A 24,979-nucleotide genomic window follows, 5' to 3' on the forward strand; every position below is an offset into this window, starting at 1 on the left:
TACTGCAGGATGTAGAACTACTTTTCAACAATCAGAACCATACAGTGTTATAAAACATACTGGCCAGGAATCATGAGACCTGTTTTTTTTTTTTTTTTTTTTTTTTTTGCAACAATTCTCTAGGGCAGAGTTTGAGAGAGAGAGAGACAGAGAGAAAGGTCTTCCTTCCATTGGTTAACTCCCCTAGTGGCCGCTGTGGCTGACACTGCGCCAATCCAAAGCCAGGAGCTAGGTGCCTCCTCCAGGTCTCCCATGTGGGTGCAGGGACCCAAGCACTTGGGCCATCCTCCACTGCCTTCCCGGGCCACTGCAGAGAGCTGGACTGGAAGAGGAACAACCGGGACTAGTGCCCCAACCAGGACTAGAATCCGGGGTGCTGGCGCCACAGGTGGAGGATTAGCCTAGTGAGCCACAGTGCGGCCTCTAGGAATACATTTTTTGCCACAACAGTTCACATCTTGGACCCCCCAATTGCCTCCTTTCATACATGATACTGGTAATGAATCCCAGATGGAACACTGTATGTGAAAAGCACCCACTATTCCTGCTCTGCTTATACAACGTGGAGTTGTTAATGCTACATTAGCCTAAATCTGTCACTGCAACTTGACATTGGAGTTTCACTTTAAAACACAGGGCTGTGAGTTTCCTTTGAATCAAACATTGAAAAGGCTTAACTCAAAAGTATAGGGTAAGTCACAATGGTTTTAGAGGATGCCAGAAGCAAAATTATGAATTTTCATGCTGAAAACTTGAACTATGGAATCCAATAACCCACCCCCTTAAAGTTGTCTACTATCAAAATATCACTCAATATTACTTTCAATTACCATTACATTTGTACAGAGCAAGGTCTTTCAAATGGCACTTAATTCCTTAGTGTTGATCAAACAGCACAATTGAGCTATGACAGCAATTTTTGAAACATTTTTCTTGAAATACACATTACACTTTGAATTCTTAAAGATTTAATGAGAGCCACTGACCTTAAGATCAATAAAGAAGTTTCTTGAGAAGTGTGCACACTTTAAAAGCTAACATACATCATGTCACCTTCTTAGTAACGCATACTTGTTGAATAACGGGTCCTATTGACTTGATCAAGTCTCGTATGTACAATATCCCTGGATCGGCAACACAGAGATTCAATGCATCTCTGAAGATAACCAGGTGCAGTCAAGATGCATGTGACAATGCAATCAGTGACGGGCCACATCTACAAGTGGGTTCAAAAAGGTCACGAAGAATGGAATTAATGCATGGCAAAGGTACTTTATCTTTTAACAGTGGTCTCCAGAGATTCTAACAGAGCTGAACACTTCATGTTGCCTTGTGATCCTAACACTGTAGCACATTGCTCCACTCACATATTTTTGGTGATACTGTTAGCAACAAACCTACTAAACTACCAGCTACATACAAATATAGCACATGAAATCATTTACCATACATACCACTTGATAATACCTAGAATCAACTATGTCACTGCTTCAGGTACTTGCCAAAGTCTGTTTTGTAGCTATTTGAGGGTGTGCTCCCACATATGATATAGAAAAGGTCGCTATTACAGTATGCTGCGTTATGCCTGTAGCAGCCTACTTGAGTATGACTGCTGTTGACTGTGTGTCTTGATTGCATCCAAAGGTCACATTGAGTGACTGACCTTGACCACATAGGTCATTTCATCATTGGGTGAACATCAGGGAGAGTACTCACAGAAACCTGAGACACATTTCTCAGAATGTCTTCCTGTTTTTAAGGGATGCATGAGTGATCGTACGTTAACTCAGTAAGTGTTTGCAACTTTGGTTACTTGCCCCCGAGAAGCAGTATCATGCTGTGCTTTTCCCATCAGTGGAAGGGTTGAGTTCCATGTTGACAGATATGTAACACACATGGATCTGTGAAGTCAGTCTGTCCATGGGCTTTCAGTCATCCCCAGATTCCAGAAATGAAAAATATGCAGATGGTCCAGTAATCTGATGTACTTGGTGTGTTTCTAAAGTTCTCCCCGTCTTATCTGACCATCCTGAAATTTCCCAGCCAATCTGCGAACTCCCAAATGCAGCGACTTTGACAAAGCATGTGCCAACTTTATAAACCTTCGCATCAATGTTTTCTGAATTCTTTCCCCTTCATTCATAACTTTGATTATGTATTCCTTATACTGTTAACACACAGCCCTGAGGGTTGGTATGTCTCTGCCATTTCCTGGCAAAGACCGGTGCTAATCCTCTGCTGTTTCAACTACCACATAGATTACTCAGGTTTTATGATGTTCTGAAGGTCGCTCCCCAAAGTAACAAAAGCCATTGTCTCCACTCTCTGAGGAGGGGCACAAAATAGGATCTAAAAGCTTGTCTAAGTTTGGATGTGATTAATGTAGATTCTTATGATGAAGGAAATGAAAACGAGAAATCTGGATCAGTAATCACTATTTCAACAGAAACAATTTCAACAAAAAATGACCCTGAGACAGAGAGAACAAACTGATAATGCCAACAGCCAATGAATTATTCTCTGGGTTTTAAAAACAGACCTTGTGATAGCATTTAAAGTTTTATGGGGCGCTTTGATTCATGAGACTTCTGAGTGTAATCAGGGAAGGAAAGGGACAGAGTTGTTGCCTTGTGTTTCACAGGTACTTACATTGGAATTTGAGCAGAGAAAGAGAGGTTCCAAATCAATACAGAAATGTGCCAGGAAATGGTACTTTGATACTGAGTACTCTTCTCAGATCCTCACAACCCTGAGAGACTTGACCGGTTTTCTCCTTGTCATAGTCCCTGGACTGAAAGCTGGACTTTTTCAAACAGGAGCTGTGGGAACTACCCAGAGAGCATCAGAGACTTGACACTTTGGAACCCTCCTTAGGACTTTGCTTCCTTTCTAGCTGTACCACAAGAGCATTTCAGAGGAAATCTTCACTTTATTAGGATGTCATCCACATTGTGAACTGGCCGGACAACCAGGTCACAGAAACCAGAAGGAGACTCGGTGGAATCTGATTATGTTTTTTGATATTTCTTTTGAGGTTTCATATGCACAATACTAGTAAGTCGGCAGTGCAGAAACACGACAGCCCACCATGATCCCCTATAGCCCTTTTCTGTCTAGCCCTGCATCCCACATTTCTACTTGACTTCTCAATACATACAGTCCAGCCGATCACGGTTTCATGTCCTTATGCTCAGTAAGTACTCTGCTTACACCCTTCCCCTTCTGTAGCTCTCCATGGCTGTTGTAATCAAAACCCAAAGCACTGGAAACCAGCCTCAATTCATTCCATCAACAAATCCAAATCCCCATCTCTTCCCACCTGGATTCCTAACAGACCCCCAGCTGCTTTCCTTGCAATCCTCTTGCATTTTCTTGGCCACACTCAGCCCCTTTATCCGGAGTAACTAAAAGCCCCAGGTGAACTGACATTGTAGTTCCTGTCCAAATCTAAAGGCCTCAGGACCAGGAAGGTAGGGATTCTGTCAATTCTAGACTGAGGACAGGATAGTCAAGCAGGGAAAGGTCCTTCTTACTGTTGTTTATTTAGGTGTTTTATTAGTTAGATGTAGCCCACTCACACTAAGGAACAGTCTGCTTTGCTCAGCCTACAGGTTCAGATGTTAATCTCATCCAAAAGCACTCTCACAGACCCACCCAGAAGACTGTCTGACCGCATGTCTCCACCCTACAGGGTCCAGTCAGTCAACACAGAAATTTGCCTATCACAGTCATGTTTGCAACATGAAAATCAGATCATATTGCCACCTATCCCGATGCCTCTTTAGACATCACTCACAACTGTTTATTGTCTCACTGTATTCCTCAAAGGCATGCATTACTTCCTCCCACTTATTAATACCACCGCATCTATTCTCTTTGATTTTCTTCTAAGGGTATTTGCCCCCTCAAACTCTTCATGCTGCTCTCAGCCTGCACCTCTCCCTTCAATGATGAGGCTGACTCCTGGCCCTTCTGGGTCTCAGGGAAGCCTTCCCAGACACCTGTGCCAACCACGACCCACTCCGCACTTAGAGCTTCATGCCATCCACTGTATTCTTTACTTAAGTAGTCCTTATCATCATAAAAAGGGTTACTTAATGTACCTCATTCTACATAACAAACTGACTATGCTAACAATTCACTTCATCTTATTTAGAGCCCAAAAACTAACTTTCTGCTGATTCTGGAAATTCAATACATGCCTGTTGACCAAACACATGACTGACTTTCTGAAAACCTTCAAAACCGACCAAGACTTTGCCTGTCTTTCCTTTTTTGCCGAGTTAAGGGACTCTCCAGACTAAATTTTAACATTTGTAGAAATTAATGGTATTTGAGAGAGGCGGGTATCAGCATGACCTCAAACAAATAGATAAACAGAATACAGAGTTTAGAAATATATCTTTACCATACACGGTTAATTGACTTTCAACTGAAACACTTAGTGCCATTAAATAGGGAAAGTTACCTTTCCAAAACATGATGCTGGAGCAACTGGGTAAACATAGTTGGAAAAAATAAACCTCACCACTATTGTTAAAGATGCATTCAAGATGAATCAGGGCCAGAGCCGCAGCTCACTAGGCTAATCCTCCGCTTTGTGGCGCCGGCACACCGGGTTCTAGTCCCGGTCGGGGCGCCGGATTCTGTCCCGGTTGCCCCTCTTCCAGGCCAGCTCTTTGCTGTGGCCCGGGAGTGCAGTGGAGGATGGCCCAAGTGCTTGGGCCCTGCACCCCATGGGAGACCAGGAGAAGCACCTGGCTCCTGCCTTTGGATCAGCGCGGTACGCTGGCTGCAGCGCGCCAGCTGTGGCGGCCATTGGAGGGTGAACCAACGGCAAAAGGAAGACCTTTCTCTCTGTCCACTCTGCCTGTCAAAAAAAAAAAAATCAGCAGAGTATCTTTCCGGACTTGGGATAAGCAATGTTTTATTAGACAAAGCACAAAAGTATTAAGTATAAAAAAATCAATAAATGTAAATTAACCAAAACTAAAATATTTTCTTAATACAGTGTTTTTAAAAAAATGAAGAAGTCATAGATTGGGAGACAATACCTGAGGTGTATTTATGACAGAAAAATAATCTTTCTAACGAAGGACATAGAAGAAGTTGGTAAGCAAAAATATGATTAAGTCAATCATAAAAAAAATGTTGGGCCAAAAAGTTAAGTTTAACCCTGCTGAAAGAATGTATCTGAATAACCAATAATTTCCTGAAAAGGTGTTCAACATAATTAGTCTTCATGCAAGTAAAACCCATAATAAACTACACTTTATAGTCCATAGAATAGCTATATTTCAAAAAGCATGAAGCTATCTTCTAGAATATTTTGACAATTTTGTATTGCATGATGGATCACATTTCTATGTAACACAGCTCCTCACTTCCTAACTGTTTAAGACAACACACATTTATTGTCTCACAGTTGCTGTCAGTCATAAATCTAGGTTCAGCTGAAAAGCTCTTTTATCTGGTTCCGGTTAAACTACTGACCAGGGCTATGAGCTCATCAAATGCTTGTCTGGGGATCCATTTCCAAACTCATTTCTGTGGTTGGCAGGAGTCAGTTCCCTCGAGACTGTTGGACTGAGGCCCTTTTCTCCTGGGACTGCTCCATAGTCATGTAGGAACGTAGTATCTGTTCCCCTTCAGTGTGTGCCAATAACAGGAGCCCAAAAGGGTCTTTATATCCTAACATGAGGGATACCCCCTCACTTCTGCCATGTTCCAGATGTGCAACACCAAGTCATCACCTCCAGCCCATAATGCGGGAGAGCATTACATAAGGAAATGAATCCCAGGAGGCAAGCATCACTGGGAAATAAACCGGATGCTATTTTACCACTCCTATGCAAGACACACCTAGCTATGAGCTAGGAATTCCACTCCTGGCTCCTTATTCAGACTATTTTATACAAAGTACTCTGAACAATCAGATGCTTGCAATGGTAAAAGGCTTCAACAAATCACAGTCTACTCATGCAATTAACCACTTTGAAGCAATAAAAAGAATGGCCAACTGATGAACACCGCTCCATGGAATACATTTAAACATCTCCAAAGGCACACAACAGCAAAGTCTGTGATTCCCATGGTGGGAAGTTCAAACACAGGCAAGTCTTATTTGCGGTGAGTAAAGTAAGAAGAGCACTTGCCTTTGGCGGGTGGTGAATATGAATGTCAAAAAGCAAGAGGGAACTTTCTGAGGTGGTAGTGTTTGATGGGTGCTGACTACCCCAAACTATACATTCAAAGTATGTCATTAAGTCCTATCCCACTGTGCATAAACTTCAGCATAATGACAAGGCATGCAAAATTTTTAAAACAATCCAATGACATGCAACACACCTAAAGTATAAAAATACAGAATCTCTGGCATTTAAAATCATGGCAGGCAGGCGCTGTGGCTCACTTGGTTAGTCCTCCACCTGCGGCGCCAGCATCCCATGTGGGCGCCGGATTCTAGTCCCAGTTGCTCCTCTTCTGGTCCAGCTTTCTGCTGTGGCCCGGGACGGCAATGCAGGATGGCCCAAGTCCTTGGGCCCTGCAGCCGCACGGGAGACCAGGAGGAAGCTCCTGACTCCTGGCTTCGGATCGGCACAGCACTGACCGTAGCAGCCATTTAGGGTGGTGACCCAATGGAAGGAAGACCTTTCTCTCTGTCTCTCACTCACTCACTCTCTTTAACTCTACTTGTCAAATAAAAAAAATCATAGCAGCATCCAAGAAAAATACCTACAGCAACAGTGCGGGAGCTATACTGGTAGGAAAAATGATTTTGAAGGCGAAAAGCAGCACAAGAAAAAATAAAATCACTCGGCATTGAAAAGATAAAAAAGAACAATTCTAGGCCAACATGCATGTAACTGATACATCAATCATAAAAATATATGTGAACATAAGTAATTTGAGAAGGACAGTATAAAACATGGCACCAAATAAGTGAGGAAAAGCCATTCTTTTCTGACATGGAATATTTATGAAAATTAATATGTACTGGAACAAAAAGCTAGACTCAAGTTTTAAAAATTCACTTTATACTGAAAATACTTTCTGAAAACTCTAGGACTGGGACCAGCGCTGTGGCACAGTAGGCTAAGCCTCCACCTATGGCACCGGCACCCCACATGGGAGCTGGCTCATGTCCCGGATGCTCCTCTTCTTATCCAGCTCTGTGCTTCTGCCCTGGGATAGCGGTGGAAGGTGGCCCAAGTGCCTGGGCCCCTACACTCACATGGGAGACCCAGAATAAGCTCCTGGCCCTTGGCTTCGGATGGGACAACTCCAGCCATTGTGGCCATTTGGGGAGTTGTGGTGGCCTTACAGGGAGTGAACCAATAGATCAAAGACCTTTCTCTCTGTTTCTCCCTCTACCTCTCAAATAAATATTATATATATAAATATAAAGTTATAAGACTGCCACTTTAAAAATAATGTAAACAGAAGTTTAAAATCAATGAATGAAATACATAGTTGAACCATCTGGAAATCTAGCACATTTAGCAAGTTAAAACATAGTTCTATAGGGAACCTATAAGTCACATGAGCAATCCCATTAAAATTAGAAAATATTTAAGCTACCAATACTTGCTTGGGACGCTGTTAAAGAAGAATTCCAAAACCTTAAAAGACATTAAAATTAGGAGAAGCAAAAGTTAACAACAACAACAAAAAAAAACACATTGGAGGCCTAATAACAACTAAAGAATTATCCTAACATCTCAAGATCAAAAAGGACAAAGTCAAGAAATTGAAACAATCAAAACAGTAAGTAAGATTGGCAAAACTAATGGTCTGGTTTTGCACTGAGCTCTCAGAGACCATTCAAGAGAAAAAGATGCTATGAATATCAATATTCAGAACAAAAGAAAACATAGCTACAAATCATGGGGCATTAAAAAATCAATGAGGATATTACAAAAAACTTGGTAATGAGTTTAGACTTTTATACCAACTGAGAAAAACCTGTATACTGTTATACTTATTTTTAATTAAAAGATGAATTTTCTATGCCCAGAACATTTATCAGTGAGCTTCAACATAAAAAATAATTGTTATTTCATAAACAGTTCTGGTTTGTAGAACAATGAAAGAACTTTAAAAAGATGTTATAAGAAAAAAATTACAGGAGCAAAATCATAAAATAGTTTATAGAAAATACACTACATACAAAGTTGGGTTACAGCCAAAAACACAGGAGTGGATCAGATCATTAATATAATTCAAAACAATATTATATTAAGTATAAATATAACTCAATGGATAGTATACAAATAGTACACATTATAAGGTAGGATTTGATAAAATTCATATTATTTATTGATGGAAACTCTTAAGAGAGTTAAAATAAGAAGAGAGACTATCTTGATAAAAGGTATTTGGAGGGAGAAAACAACAAGAAAAAGTTTTTTAAATGAAGTTGTCAGAAGTTTTTCCTGTAACTTCAGGAAGAAGCAATATTTCAGTTTTTTTCTGCTAGTCATAAAATTGGACAGTCATATATTAAGATAATTACTTGCAGTAATAAAAACTTCAAATAACGTATATTCAGATTATGAAAAATAACCTGACTAGTGACTGTAAGATCAGTGTGCTCCCTCAAAAAACCAATTGAATGTCTATATTCCAGCAAAAAAAATAAAAAGAGTGTTTCTTAATCCTTTTTTAAGTACCATTTTGGGGCCAGCCTTCTTGCATAGCAGGTTAGGCCAGCATCCCGCATTGGCATGGGTTGGAACCCCAACTGCTACACTTGCAATGCAGCACCCTGCGAATGCACCGGGGAAAGCAACGGCAGATGGCCCAAGTGCTTGGGACCCAGCCTCCACATGGGAGACACGGACAAAGCTCCTGGCTTCAACCTGGCCTCGTGCTGGCTGCGGAAGCCATCTGGGGAATGAACCAACAGATGGATGATCTCTCTTTCTCTCTGTAAATCTGACTTTTAAAAAATAAATAGATAAATAAAAAACTTGAGAAAAAAAAGTTTAAATCGTCCAATTATTGAAATACATAAATGTAATCAAAATTCCAATGGGGTTTCTTTGTGAAATGTAAGTTCATTCCAAAATATATGTGAAATACTAACAATAATTAATAGATTTCTAAAATAGAATAAAGGCACTTATAAAAAAACAAATTTAACAATGTGAATAATTTAAATAAACTACTTTTGCAACAATGGACAAACAGAATAAGAAAAGACTAGAAAGGCTCAAAAGAGAGCCAGCCCTCAGATAGGGAGGGTAACTGTATTCTTTCACATCTACTACTAAAATGTAATGATTCCAAATGATATTAGTTTTCCTAAATTAGAAGGCCTGGCAAGCAGCAGCTGCCTCCTGTGCTCTGGGTTTTCTTCACTCACAGTCAGGCCAGCGTCACTCGGCAGATAGCAAGGAGCCTCCAAGAGGACTTCTGGAAGATCCCTGCTATTACTGTGCTGCTACTTCTGTTCTACTCACAGCTGCCTTTTGGGTCACTCACTGACATCACCTAAGAGTTTTTGGAAGCCCCTGAGCCTGTGACCCGGGTGCGAATGCGGTACTTCTCAAAGTGTAGTCCTGAGCCAGCCGTGTCAGCATCACTGGGAAATTTGCTCTACATGCAGCTTTTTGAGTAAAAAAGCTACACTGGAAACTCTGGGGCTAGGGCCCAGGTAGTCTACAACCCTCCAGGTGATTCCTGTGCTCACATTTCAGAGGGCCTGGCCCAGCCCTGCACCTCCCTTCCTGGCCATTCTTCCTCTCTGCATCTCTTCTGGGAACCTCTGTATGCTCTCCCTCTGGGAGGGTTACCCACTCTCTGAACGCAATCGCAGCTAATTTCCAATAGCCTGCAGTTCTGTCGACTGCCCTCGGGTTTACCTTGCCCCATGCTCTCTCAATAATTTTCTTGTGGGCTTTCATCTGTCGTCAGAAACCGACACCACTTCAGGCGTGTTCTGTCTGATCTCTACAGTTCCCATAGGACTCCTGGAGGAGTATTTTCTCCGTGGCAACGTTAGCATGTGGACAAACTACATGAAGTCTGCCTGAACATCAAAGGATATTAAGACAGGCTGTGAAACAAAAAGGCCTTTCCGCTTCTCCTTTCAGGACATGGTCCTTTGCAGCTTGCTGTAACATTTCACCTTAGAACAGTTTCAGGGTGGTTCTCCTCCTGAGCACCCTGCTACTTGCAAGGCCCAGAGCCCAAGGAAAGGGATCACTCATTTCTCGGTCTGCTCCCCTGGTCTCAGAGTCCTCCTGGTGATGGCAAGGGCCATAGGCAGTGGGTAAGAAAAGGGCGCATGCTAATGTCTGTCTGAAACACCAACTCTGTATCCACAAGTTTTCCAAGTTCCACCCTTTTTCTACTGTGGGTTCTTTGTGTTCCATTAAAGTATCTTTTTGACATACCAGGTAACAGTACATTCAACATATGTTGCATCAGATAGCACTAATGTAGGCTGCTAAATGTGCTATGAGAAATAGCATGTACTATGAAGTCTGTATCACTCAGCCATATGTACTATCTCTCTAAACTTTTATACATAGTCTGCTTCTAGAAAAAGAATTCCATTAAGAAAGAGTCGTCATATTATTGCTGAGAAGGAGTAAGATAAGATGGACAGAATAAGGTTTTCTCATGGTAAACAAAGTGACTTTGGTGACCCCTCAATTGGGTCCACATATTGACTCTGCTATTGTACTTGATGTATAACCCTGAGCAAGTGATTTAACATTAGCTTCATCCTTTTGTGAACGTTAAATAACAGATAAAACCCTTTACATAGTATCCTCGCCTAGTAAGCCCTCTCTAAAGGCATAGGCCATGTTTTCAATAAGAAACCTGACTAGCAAGATGAAGTCAGAGCAACGTCTGCGTGGCTGAACAAGCTCAAGAGTTCAGATCTTTTTTTAAAGAAGTTGTGAAGGTTTTGGCAAGAAAGGTGCTTGCTTCAGCAGAAGTACTCAAGAAGATTATTTTTTTTGACAGGCAGAGTGGACAGTGAGAGAGAGAGACAGAGAGAAAGGTCTTCCTTTGCCGTTGGTTCACTCTCCAATGGCAGGAGCCAGGTGCTTCTCCTGGTCTCCCATGGGGTGCAGGGCCCAAGCACTTGGGCCATCCTCCACTGCACTCCCTGGCCACAGCAGAGAGCTGGCTGGGACAGAATCCGGCACCCTGACCGGGACTAGAACCCAGTGTGCTGGTGCCGCAAGGCGGAGGATTAGCCTAGTGAGCCACGGCGCCAGCAAGAAGATAAATTTTTGATAGAAGTACATTGGGCAAAGGGAAAAATCAGACGCAGAGCATGTGAGGTGGTTACAAGACTCCAGGTTGTAGCTGACCTAGTAGACTGAGAAGGGAGAAGCTGTGAGATCAAAAGCTGAGTTAACTGATAAAAACAGGGAGGATGACACAGGGACTCCCTGGGGAGGTGGAGCGTGGCGGTGCCACTGATGAGGTATTGAGCAGGTGGTATTCAAAGAGTGGACAAGCATGGTACAAGAAGAATGGGAGTGAACTTAGTGGAAATAAACAAAGCCAGAGAATTGAGGATACACTGCGTAAGTCAGCCAGTCTACCCATGAGAGAAACAGAGAAGTACAATAACACAATCCTCATATTTCAAAAATGAGAGTACAAGAGTACATGAGATCCACTATGTGGGATTAAGGTCCTAGGCCAAGCTGTGCTGCACCAATGTGAAATTCTGCTGCCCTGGGAACTGGCATCATCATGAGGGGAAAAAAAAAAAAAAAACATGCAAAGGAGGTGAATAATAACAGGTGAAGCCACACCTGCCTCAGTAAAGAAATGTGAGTTCAATAGAAACTCAAGGGCCAGCGCCGTGGTGTTAATCCTCCACCTCCAGCACCAGCATCCCATATGCGTGCCGGGTTCTAGTCCCGGTTGCTCCTCTTCCAGTCCAGCTCTCTGCCGTGGCCCAGGAGTGCAGTGGAGGATGGCCCAAGTGCTTGGACCCTGCACCCCATGGGAGACCAGGAGGAAGCACCTGGCTCCTGGCTTCGGATCAGCGCTGTGGCGGCCATTTGGGGGGTGAACCAACAGAAGGAAGACCTTTCTCTCTCTCTCTCTCTCTGTAACTATACCTGTCAAATAAATAAATAAATAAATCTTTAAAAAAATAGAAACTCAAGCCAATCTTCTCATAAGTATTATATAAGGCCTGATGTTTCTCCTTATGGCTCTTGGAGTCATTGTAGATTTGGACGGAAAGTAACTCAGTGGAAAAGGGTGCTGTCTGGAAAAATCATAGAGAACCCAGGGAGAGGATTGTGGAGGAGCCCTCACTGGGTGCATCATAGAAGCAACAGTCAGCAGTGGGCAAAGAGGATGATGTTCCTTTATATCAAGTTGAGGTGTCCACAAGTTGGAAACGTACAAATAAAATTGCAGTACTCAACTGATTCAGTGTGATTTCAGAGCTCCCTGCTTCCCAAGTTGAGACATTTTCTTTGCAACAGATAAAGAGACCCTTGGGGATTACTATCCAGTAATAGTATTAAATCTAGAATATCCAGAGGTTGCTTAAATTTTAGATAGTGTTTTTCTCACTGAAGGAGTCTGGCAGAAAACCTATGAAGCGATATTATTTTGATTTTTTTTCATATAAATTAGTTAGAGTGTATTAGATCTTTCTCTTGGTTCACCTTCTTGGCAGTCAATACAAATACTCATGAGTAAGTTTTCAAAAAATACATAGAGACAGGTGGCCACCACTGTAATGCGGGGTCCAAGGATTTCCATCTCCCCAAACGTTGCTCCTCCTAACCCTAACCCCTTGCAGCCAAACCAGCTCCTCTCCCCAGCCCCAGGCAACCTTCTGCAGCTGTACTTTGGAGTAAGTCCTGAGGATTCTTTATGATTTGCTGATGTAATACCAATAGTCCCCACAGTCAAGCCTCAGACTCCGAATGCCACTATGAAGATGCAAATGTTTTGGATTTTAGCGCTTTATCCTAATTCAGATATTCACTTTATGCATGCAAATGAAGTAAATAAACTAAAAACAATAAAATCACTCTCATGCCAATATTCCAAAATCCAAAACATTTCTGGTCCTAAGCATTTTAGATAAGGAACACTTAACCTGTAATAACAATGCTGAATGATATTTCCAATGTGTCAGTCACCATTTAAATACTTTTTAGGTGAATAAACTAGAACTCTGAGCAATTTTAAAGGGAAAGCTGGAAGGAAGAGAGGAAAGGCAGGGGAAGACGGAAGGTCACATAGGGACCACTTCATGGCTTGATCTATTTTCTTACCTTCAACTGACTCTTCCTCCACGGAGGACAGAGTAGGTCGCAGTGGAAGCAACACGTGTCAGATTCAAGAAGCTTAATTTAATCTTGGTATAGCCTTACTTTAAGAAGAAAACAAAACACTTATGTAAGATTGCTTCATTGTACCGAAGCAATGACTGCACATGAGATAACATGAAACCTTCCTCCTAGAACACCAAACTTATAACCTTTGTGAAACCACCCTGACAATAAAGCCCACCTGTGTTTTCTAATAAACTTGAACAGACTTGTAAAGGAAAACTTTAAACAAATTCTTCATCAAGAGCTGAAATGCTGTTTCAATCCCAGGCCATTTCACCTTCTTCTTAAATTTCACAAAATGAAAATGGGACCTTTTATCTCTGTCTTGTGTGTATTTCAGGTTGGAGTCCCCAACCCGAGCTCTAGTGATGGAGGCCCCAAAAGGAGTAGAGATCAATGCAGAAGCTGGCAATATGGAAGCTACCTGCAGAACAGAACTGAGACTGGAGTCCAAAGATGGAGAGGTAAGAGGGGAAGGACACAAGCCAGAAAGATGCGGCTCCAACAGGCCAACCTTTCTGGTTGCTGATTTGCCCCTGAAATTAATCTCACGTGATGTCAATTTGAAAAAAGCCAGTAAGATGGCTTTATTTTCTAGAAAAAAGTAATTGGACAATTTGATTACAGCCAAGACCACAATACATTAAAATTATTGCTGATTATTTGAAGAGTAGCAATAACATCTTGTATTGCAAGTGCAGATTGATATGACCACAAAGTGAATGCTATTTTCAAACTCTGATTTGTCAACCAAATGAGATTTAGTTAGCCAGCATTATTCAGCTGGCTATCACACACATCTGGCTAAGCATTTAATTTACTCTAGTTATTTTGTTGGTTCCTGTGTGTCTCCATTTCCTTAAGATCCAAATCCAGCAGCTAGCTCAAACCTGAACAAGGTAAACTTCCAACTTGGGCAAGAAGAAAATGAACAATTACAGATACCATTTTCCTACCCCAACACAATCTCAGTTGGGTGAACAGAAATGCTGCTTGTGTGTTTTTTTTTTTTTTTAAGTAAAGTCAACCAAATCTATCCTCAAAATATGATCTGAATGCAAACTTTTGAAAACATCATCAAAGTGTTCATTAGTGCGCTTTTCTATTTAGGAATAAAAACAAGGGGAAAAACACTTTAAGGCAAAACTGTCTTTCATATCCTTTTACCAGGTATCTTCCTGTCTACATCCATCCTGGGTACATGCTTTAAAGATTCATTTTATTTACTTATATAAAAGGCAGTTTGACAGAGACAGAAAGAGAGACTGTCCATGCAATGGGTGACTCTCAAACGATCACAACAACCATGGCTGGGCCAGGCCAAATCCAGGAACTCCATCTGGGTCTCCCATGTACATGGGTGCTCATCTGCTGCCTCTCAGGCACACTAGCAGGAAGCTACATCTGAGGTGGAGGTGGGACATGATCCCAGGCACTCCGTGATGGCCCATGAGCATCCCAAGTGGCAGCTTAACCCATGGTACTGCAGTGCCCACCCTTGCTTTCTTCAAAATATGCTGTCTTGAAAGTTCATCAGATAAAGCATTCAGTTACACAACTGCCTCTTCAAAGAACAAACCACTCACATATAAAAACTGTAACTGCCTCACATATGTTCATAGCTATCAGAAATCAAACTGTGGAAGAAGCAGTGGTAAGCATAATTGAATGACATCTTCTACCATGTCCTATACATTGTTAGAAAATGAGGAAAGGGACTCACTCTTCATTTAAAATAGTGAAAACACTCACTAGTTACTGTCACCTGGCACACAGAGGTAGGCAATAGCCAAGAAGTACCATAATAAAGAGTTCAGTGTAGCATCTTGAGTATTTGTTTGACTCTAAGGCTCAGTTTTCATTCCAAACATACGTCTGCAGATTGGTAACACAGGCCAAGGCAGCATTATCTTGCTAGCATAGAAGCATCTGTGAAGGCAGAGCCTATAGTTGTCCAGTTTCTCTCCAAATCCACAGTGCCAAGAAAATACAACATAGAACAGGTGCTCTGCTTTAACTGGAACTGAACCGTCACCCATAGCTGTTGACTAACTCTCGCCTTCCTTCACTCTCTTTAGATTAAGTTAGATGCCGCGAAAATCAAACTACCTAGACTGCCTCATGGATCCTACACACCTACAGGAACGAGGCAGAAGGTCTTCGAGATCTGCGTCTGCGCCAACGGGAGATTATTCCTGTCCCAGGCAGGGACTGGTTCCACTTGTCAGATAAACACAAGCGTCTGCCTTTGAAAGACTATCCATAGTGGACACTGTCGGCGGCATAAAGGCCCTTTTTGGCTTTAGACTCTGGCTGCCAGCTATTTTTACTAGAACACAGAAAGCCTATCAAAGACCTTTTGTGTGTGTGAGTGCGTGTGTGCGTGTGTGTATGTGTGTGTTTGCGTGCAGGGGTGAATATAAATATATAAATATATATATATAAATAAATATATATATCCTCTGTATAAAATGAGGTTTCAGTACAAAAGGAACCATGGGTGACCCTGTGATACCCACAGTCATTTTCCATCCCATCTTCATCACCTCCATGACAACATCTGGATGCTAATTCAGGCCCAATCTTCCCCAAACCATCCAGAATCACACAGTCTGTTGTGTACTTACAGGATATTCATCCCTATGTTTCTGTGACAACGTAACTTCTCCATTAGTGTCATTACTGGGCAGCAATGGCGGGAATCTCCAAGTCACGCTCCAGCAGTGGGATCCCTGTTTGAAAAAAAATCAACATTTGTTTGCCTTTTGCAGCAAGGCTATCCAACTCCCCTCCCCCGCTGAAGTTAATTATGAGGCATTACCACAGAAGTTAGCAACAAGTACTCCAAACATCTCCCTTTTTGCACTCATCTTTGCAGCCAAAAGTATTGGGGCCCTTTTTCAGTTGGATGAATGAGGAGAATGGGTTTCTGCAAATTTTGAACTGTTTACCCAACTTCTGTTATCTTACTTTCTTGAAGCTCAAATTGTCTTTCACAGTCCAAATAGGAGTTGTAAATCAGCACAAAATAGGATAACAGCTGCTCCTCAGTTGCTAGAGGCTATTCAGTGGTCTGACAGGCAAAGAATAAATGGGTGATGTGTCTCTGTTTGAAGAAAAAATGACTCGAAAGCTATTATGTCCTCACTTTTAACTATATCCAGCAGACTCCATCCAATCCAAAATGATGAAGTCAATCAAAATCCCTTAGTGTGGAATCCCTACCCCAAGAGAATCCGTTCTGAAGTAGAAGTCTATGAGTAGCATTGGAACCTAATTAGTTTTGTATGTTTCTTGGAATTGGTAAGCAATTTAGAGACATGCTTGTATTTTTAATTGGTACACAACTTTGATGCAAGCTTTTCTTCCTAAAGGCATGCACCAACTCTCTGGCTTTGATGGACTTAATATTTTTTCAGGGCTATTATATTCTTATTCCTAAATCCACTTCTCTCTTTTCTCCAGGATTGACAGATCCATAGTACTACATGCTATCAGAGTAGCTCACTAGAAGTTAAACTACACTGAGTCGAATGTCCTTATCACAATCACTGTGTCTCTGGGGCCAGTAGCACCTGCTCCCCTCTAGGTGGAAGCAGCCTCAATTCCCGCCATCAGCTACCTCTCATCAGCTCACCTTCATCATCTTGCTCCAGGGTCACCCTGGCCAGCTCTTGTGCTGGGACAGGGGATTATACCATCTCTGTTCAAAGAGGGGGAAATGTGCCTATGCCTTAAGTCAATGCACTCAGCAAGGAGAAGCACATCCTATTTATCTTGTTACTTGTCGTTTATTTTGAGTGATTGGAGGGGAATGGTTTAGCAATGACTGGGCATCTGAAAAGCTGGTAGACAAACCAAATCATTGACAGATGTGGATTCTATGGAGTCCGGAATGGAGGTCTAACTGGCTCAGGCAAGTCTGGATGCCAGTTGGCAGGAGGGGCCCCACATTCCTAAATGAAGCATTTGTAGTCCTGGATGGCGTCTTTCCCCTTGACAAAGTTTGAGTTTTCCTTACTTCACAAGCAGGGGAAGGCTTATCAGGGAAGGTGAATGCCGTTTTAAGATGGCCCTCACCCATTAGGCTGTACACATGAAATGTAAAAGAAGTGCTGTGTTGCTTGGTTGCTTACAAGTGGCGGGAGGAGGAGCTAGGGGGAGGACTCCTAGCCTCAACAGTGCTGCTGCAGGCTTCCAGATCCCAGGCTTGCTCCAATCACTCTCACTCAGTGTCCCTTGCAGAAGAATTAAGTTGGCCAATCTTAGGGCAAAGCCATAAGGTTGCTTAGCATAAAGCACTAGGGTTAAAAAAGGAAAATCCATCATAAAAGGTATCAGGATATGCTGGTTAGTATCATTAATATCCTGTGGGGCACACTGCCAGAGACTGTGTGTTTCACACATAGAACACGTTTTTGCAAGCCAGAAAGACCCTCCTAGGCTACTGGGAGCATCAATCCCATTTCTTCCAGATACACAATAATAGCTCTGAGGTCCTTTGAGGCTAACTACCTTAGGATGGACCTTCTCTGTGCTTTGCTCTCTTGAGAACATCACATATGGATGAAGAGCAAGCAGAAAGTTCCAGATTTTGTTCTAATGATTACAAAAAAGTCAGCAGCTTGGAATTTTATGCCAATAAAAAGACTCATGTGATCCCACTTGCAAAATTTAATCATAAGGGAAATCATCACAACTAGAATAAAATAGCAACCAAGAAAATAAAGCACCTTGGAGGACATACATGATATAAAATTCTGTTTTTCATTTATGCTAAAGGATCACAATATTCATGATAATAAGCAGAAAATTTGGTATGAATGGAATTATGTACTTCCGTTCTGACTTTAAAAATCAGAAGAAATACACTCCGTATTCTTCATTGTACAATTTTTTCTCCCAGTACCCTCCAACTAGAATATTGGCCCACGGTCATGAGAGGAAGACTTACCTGCATTCCAGACAAATTTAGCTTTTAATTTAAAGTGTGCTAACCTCTAATTTTAAGAAAAATCAGAGTCTTTCTAATCTTTATATATAATGTCTTCTAGACAATCACACACTTGGGTACATTAAGCAGCTCATGGTATAACAGAGTATAAATGAATCTTCCATATACTAGCAGTTCTAGTATGTTAATGTTTTTCTGAAGAGTTTTGTAAATTAAAAATTGATCTCCAAATATGTTTAGCACTTAGTTCTATTTGGTGTCCGCTTAATATGTCATAAAAGCTTCATCTTGGAAAACTATTCAAGTATGACAAAGGTTGTCAAAAGCCCTCACCGTGGCATCTACTTCGTAGAATCCTGACAGGTGGCTTAAGAACTCTTCTGTTCCAAGGGCAGATTTCATAAGCTCAAACTGGCTTTTAGCTTCCTTTAGGTCATCTTCCCTTTGGGCAGTTTTCACTGCATGTCCAGGAACCACTGACCAAAGATTACTTAAGGTTTGACTCTAGAGCAGGAATGAGCAAACTATAACCTGGGAAACAATTCTGACTCACCACCTGTTTTGTAAATAAGTAAATGCATTCACTTACAGGTTGTCAATGATTAATTTCACACTACAACAGAAGAGCTGAGTAACTGTCTTTGAGACTTGCATGATCTGTAAGGCATAAAATCAGTCTATGTGACCTTTATAGGAAACGTTTGCTGAGCCCTGACCTAGAGGTTTTGGGTGGTATGTGTTGGATATCGCAAATATATATATATACATATATATATATATATATATATAGAGAGAGAGAGAGAGAGAGAGAGAGAGAGAGAGAGAGTAGCCTACTTTTCTGTATGGGCTTAGGAATAAATATACATGGTGAAGTATTTTTAGGCAGGCAGGCCTTCCTTATGCTACATGGACAGGTGATCCCCCTGTCAGAGAAACACACTCAAGATACTTACTGGGAAAAATGAAGATGAAGTTAGGGGAAGCTTAGTGGAGAATGAAAGCTATGATAAGAATATTTTCCAAGGACCCTGAATCAATAGGTGGTTCCTCAAGTTAGTATCTTTGTGTGGCCAGTGAAGCAGGGGATCCCATGATTTAAACTTAGGGTCCCTTTTCTAAAGAGACTATTTTGCCCCCTGTAGTCACGGGTTTCTACCTCACCTTCCATATTCAGCAAAGAGGTTTCTCCCATGGCCCTCCAGAGACCATTTTTGACTTATCATGTCTTTTTGATCTCTACCATATCCAGTTTGTTTACTGTTTCTGCAGCCACACCAAGCATTAAGCCCTGGTGGACAAATACATAATTGCAAGGACTGGAAGAAACACTTTAAAATATGTAGGAAGAAAAAAAAGTCAAATAATTTTCATGAAACCATTTTTTTGGAGGGACCAGTTGAATACCAGTTGAGTTCAGCTCCAAGATCCTAGGTCTTTGAGGGAGAGAGAATGCAAAAAGGACACATTCTAAACTCTAGCATCTCTGCTTCTGTATAGGAAGTCACGTTCATCCCTTCTGCCAAACCTGGGCTTTACAATTTAGAATATTAAAACAGCATCAGTTATGAACAACTCTATAAATATGAGTATTAGTACCATAAAAGGGATTTTTTATTAAAACTGTCTACTTACCTAACACTCAACTTAAGACAGATTCTCAGACTCTTACAAATGCAATCATTTTTACATATCCCAATAACACCTTAATGGGAGCAGAAGAAAGAAAGTACTTGGTTTCTATTTATTTTGGGCAAAATGTAGTGCCATGTTTGGACCAAAGAAGTAGGTGGGTCCATTTAAGCACCCGATCCTCATTTTTTAAGGCTCTATGAAATGTGCAAAATTTCATTTAAATAAGTTGTAAGCAAAACCAGTTCTCCTTGTTCCCCCTGCCCCCAGGAAATTTTAGACACAAAGAGGATTATGAAAAGTCCTTAGAATGATACATTTGCATTGGGATACCACTAGCAGGTAGGGGAAAAGTTATAATAAAAGCAACAACCCTAGAAAATAGACCTTTTATCTCAAAGATAAAATGTCTGCCTGATGGTCTTTCATCACTTTCTGCTTGGTGGAAGGTTTCCCCAGTTCCAATATATTTCCATTAAAATAGTCAAAGGTACTGCATTGGGATGTCAGATGCATCTCTTTCTTTGTGGTAATCGGAATTTAAAATTATACAGTTGCCTCTGAATTTCTCATTCACAAAGCCAAACCACTGATAAGAGATAAAGCAATCTGAAACCTGCTGCTTCAGCCGGCACTGCACACCACATGCATTAGCATTTTCAAAAGCAATGTGATTTCTATGCTTCTTAAAACTTTCTTCATAATGGAATCCTTGAAATTTCTCAACAGGTTTGAACGGGCAAAGGGAAAATAATTATTTGTAGGAAGTCCTCCTTTTGAGTATTGTTAGAGCACACATGTAGAAGAAAATACTCCAATGGGGGCCATTCATAGTCTCAAATGCTACCTTCTTTGTTTTTCTGCACTTTTTTTGGTCAATACTCACAGAGTAGAAAATTAGCATCATCCTCTAAGAAAAAGAGTGCAGGACTGTTTCAGTTTTTGCTGCAATACCAAGTGTGATATCATACACAGTATTCATGTTATCAAACCCATCAATAAATAGTCTCAGTCATACCAAGAGCACTACTAACCAATGCACTTCAGCTTCAGCCCAGCACGTGATAATATAAGCACCCACTTTGACATTTGCAGTTGGAATAGAGCAAAATGAAACTCACTAAGGCAAGAAATATGCATAGAGTTCAAATCCACCTGTTACAATGGGAAGCCAAAGTAGTGTTTCAGATGTCTCTTTGGAGCAAGTGGATTTTTTTTTTCATCACTGAATCTTCACTAAAGTTATCAACATAAAACAAATATGAAATGGCCTTCAGTGGGAGAAGAGAGAAGCAAACTTAATCTAAAATCTACCTTTCACGCCTTCATTTGCCTAGCGGTCCTTTCTATAATATCTTCACAGCACATTTCTACATTGAGTTTTTTTTTTTTTTTCCACCAGTGAAGTAAAAGATAGCTCAAATTTCATAAAGTGAGAAAACTCCAAACTTACTCATAAGGATACATAAATTTTCTTAGGGCAGGAAGATGACATTTGTCAATGAAGATATTGGCATTTCTTTGGTCCCCAAAGTAATCCTACTAATGGGATTTTAACATTTTCAGAGTCAGGGATCCTTTTGAGAATCTGAGTAAAGCTACCCCCAACCTCCTCACGCACACACACAGAAAAAAAATCATGCCCACAAAGTTTTACCTAAAAGAGGTTTTCTTGGACTCAAAGCCTATCCAAAAACAAGAAAAGAGTCAGATTTTGTTCTTTAATGATTTATGTCATAGCTGTTTATTAATACTCATTAGATATTTACTACATACTAGGCATTGCTAAATGTTTTATGTTCATTCACTTAGCTCTTCCTGAGAACTACCCTTTGAGTTCTCTAATAATCTGAATTTACAGGTAAGGAAACTGACACTTAAGAAACATACCTAAAGCCAGTATCCAGAAAAGAGCAGAGCTAGAACACGTGTCTAACTCTTGACCACTACCCTTTAAAGTCAATAATGTATCAAACTAGGTTTCAAGCTGTTGGGAAGTATTTCCTACTAGATTTTATACTCCATCTTATTAGGTGCAAGGGACTATAGAATTCTTATTTCCCTGGTTTCTGTAGTCTCTCTCTATGACAGCATCTAATACTACTGAATAGATATATATTGTGTGAAAATATACAAAGACTGAATCATCTAGATCCAAAAAAAGTTAATTTTTTGAGTGTTTCTTGTCAAATAGGGCTTATTGTCCTTATAGATTGGGAAATACATGGGTTGTTGACCTCCTGTTCAAGAGAACATTTAAATACACAATAATTGAGTGTGGATAAACAAGTCAATATTTATACATACATATGTCTTCTTCCAGTAACCTCCATCAAAAGAAAAATGTCATTTTTTAGGTGAAGTCTTTGACACTATTTGGTTACGAATAAAACAGAAGGAAACTCAATTTCTATCATTCTCCCTGTTTTCCTACAAGCCAACAGGACTACCAAGGACTCACTTTGTGTCAGATAGTCAATACGGGAGCTGGGTTGGCCACTGGAGTTCTGGAATGGCAGAGTGCCACACCTTGTCAGCCATCACTAATGAGCTATATCCCTCCACACATGGAGAATTCTCAACAAAACCCTCAGGTCACCACCACCAACTCATCTGAATTGCAATGAGACCCACTTGCTAATTCTTATTTAAACAATGGCACCCTCTAACCTTGAATCTGCATGTTTTCTACTGAATGTTTAACATCAGCAATAAGGCTGCTAGCATTCAAACTAGGTAAGGAGAGAATGAGTGCATCTCAAATTCCTTAACACCTGCTAGCTTAAGATCACTTTCACCTTCTGAGCAAGGGGATCAGAAGGTGAAAGTGAAAGTAAACATGAAAAGACAAGGTAATTTTCAAAGTTTAACTCTGCCAAGGACCACCTGAACAGTTCATCAACCAGTACGCCCTTGCCCTTATTCAAGTTCTGTGTCAACCTGCCCCATCCACAGCTCAAAGGGCCACAGCAGCAGCAGCAAAGATACTGGAATCCAGTCCACCCTCATGTGCTTTATCTATAACACAAAGCTGACAGGCTGGAAGAGCAGAGATGGGAAGTTAGAGAGTGTTCCCCATGGCACCCAGCTGACTCCACTCAAGCACAAGACCTTGTGTGACTCAGTCTCCCCATAAAGCTTTAGTGCAGTGGTGAGCAAAAAATGTCAAAGATGCCATTTTAGAGTAAGAGGGTCAGACACATCCTTTTTGATGCTGTTGATGTCCAAATGGTCAGCTAGGAATGAGTACAAGATCTCTTGGAACCAACCTCACCAAGGCTCAGAGTCTGGTTCCCTGGAAGAGAGGAGAGATTGTAGCAAATTAGGGGGAAATGTTGACACGCCTTAATTTGGGTAGATAACCTATTTTGATCCAGTGTTTTTGTGAAGATGGGAGTGAGATTTTCAATACATTAACCACCTTCCCTCTGTTAAGTTCTCCCTTTTAGAGACCACAAAGAGGCCAAAACCTGCTGTTTAATGAGGTCAACCTTTAGAAGGTAAAGGCACATGACATTCATCATGATACTGGCTAGATGCACTGCTGGACAGCCCAGACTCTGGTGCTTTGATCAGAAAAGATGAGGTTGTAGACATCCATTTGCCTACAGATTTTTCAAAAGGGATCCTCATTCCCACAAACACTTGAGTTCAACCCTTGGGTTATTTTAGTTCTGTTTTGTTTTATTTCTTCTGAGTTTGAGTGTGATGTAAGAACATCTTTTTAGTTTTGTTTTGAATAACATCAATCCTTGCACACACTATGCAAAAATTTTGTAAGCATTGCAATAATGCTATGAATTACAAGGAACTATTTTAACTTTATTACACTTTCTGTATAAAAATTTGTATTTAATATTATTTCGACTGCAGTCTTGTAAAATATATTAATAAAAATAATGATTGGTAAGAAGGAAAGCACCCTTGTCCACTTCTTTAGGGAATTCCTCTCTCACAGCTAATAAAAAAATCAGTCATTCCTATTGACTCTACCTCAGAAATCTATTTTCGGATTAATTTCTCTTCCACCTCTCTGATCAGTCGCCTAACATGTCAGTTAAGCCATCTCGGCCCTCAGGGAGAGATTCACACAGGATGCCTTACAGAAAGAGAGCTTACTATGCGGTAACACATAGCCTAAATGTTGCAAGTTCCTCGGGATGTAGAGCAGGGAAAGGCATCAGCCATCTCAATTGCTCTTCTAGAGACCTGCATAGGCTCCTCTGGCTAGAGTCTACCATTCCCCTCTCTACATCTTTGACAGAGCCACCCTGACTGGTCTCTGCTTGGTGAAACCTGTTGAGCCAGGCTCCCAGGGCATTCCTTTAAGCCTATGGATGAGCCATCCTTCAGTCAGGTGCCCATCCCCATCCCAGTCACTTTTCAACCTTCTCCCACCTCCCCCCACACAAAAATCTCATCATTGTTCCCTTAGATGGGGCCATGGGTGGGACGATTTAGGAAAGAAAGCAACATGGCAGAACCACTGTGATCTACCTGCCACAGTCAATCTTTCATTTGGAACATCTCGCATTTCCCAGCCTTTCACACTCACAAATTGCTGCACAAACTGCTCCATCTGCTTAGAATACCATCTATTGTAGCACAGCAACCACTCCAGAATACCATCCTTTCTCGCCCACCCATGTACCATCTTTACTCTGTGTCTCTCATTCTTCCTTGATTCACTTATTAATTTACTCTCACTCCTTTTGCAATTCTACATTGCACTGGGATTACCTGTTTCTCTATTTGGGACCCCTGAATGCATATATGCATTTTTAAAGTTTATACAGAATTGATCACACACCTAAATTATCTTCACAAAAACAGTGTAAGGTAGACAGGTAATTTCCTCATTTAGAGAACATAAGGCAAATTTATATATCCAGCACATAATGGAACAAGTGTCCATTTCCAATTGTATTTTCATTAAAGGCTACAACTCATTAAATTTACCTCTTGAGTCAAATGATACTAAAGCAATATTATAGAATCCTCAAAAGTAAAAAGTATAATTATTTTATTGCTGCAGATGGTGCAAATTACCTCCAAAGGT

At 41.0% G+C, this 24,979-nt stretch overlaps 1 protein-coding gene across 7 annotated transcripts in view; it reads left to right on the forward strand.

The window, feature by feature from the left end:
- The window catches only part of SGCD (sarcoglycan delta), a 1,076,594-nt gene extending 1,052,756 nt beyond the window's left edge, over positions 1 to 23,838 (forward strand). For all 7 annotated transcript variants that reach the window (XM_051844412.3, XM_002710335.6, XM_089336161.1 and 4 more), the window contains 2 exons: positions 13,678 to 13,801; positions 15,416 to 23,838. In XM_051844412.3, coding sequence (XP_051700372.1) covers positions 13,678 to 13,801; positions 15,416 to 15,589 — 298 coding nt within the window. In that variant the 3' untranslated portion in view covers positions 15,590 to 23,838. The remainder of the gene's footprint in view (positions 1 to 13,677; positions 13,802 to 15,415) is intronic.
- Positions 23,839 to 24,979: the final 1,141 nt, after the last annotated feature.

This window comes from Oryctolagus cuniculus, chromosome 6 (genome assembly GCF_051225735.1).
Source record: "Oryctolagus cuniculus isolate XC-2025 breed Fujian yellow rabbit chromosome 6, ASM5122573v1, whole genome shotgun sequence".
NCBI lineage: Eukaryota > Metazoa > Chordata > Mammalia > Lagomorpha > Leporidae > Oryctolagus > Oryctolagus cuniculus.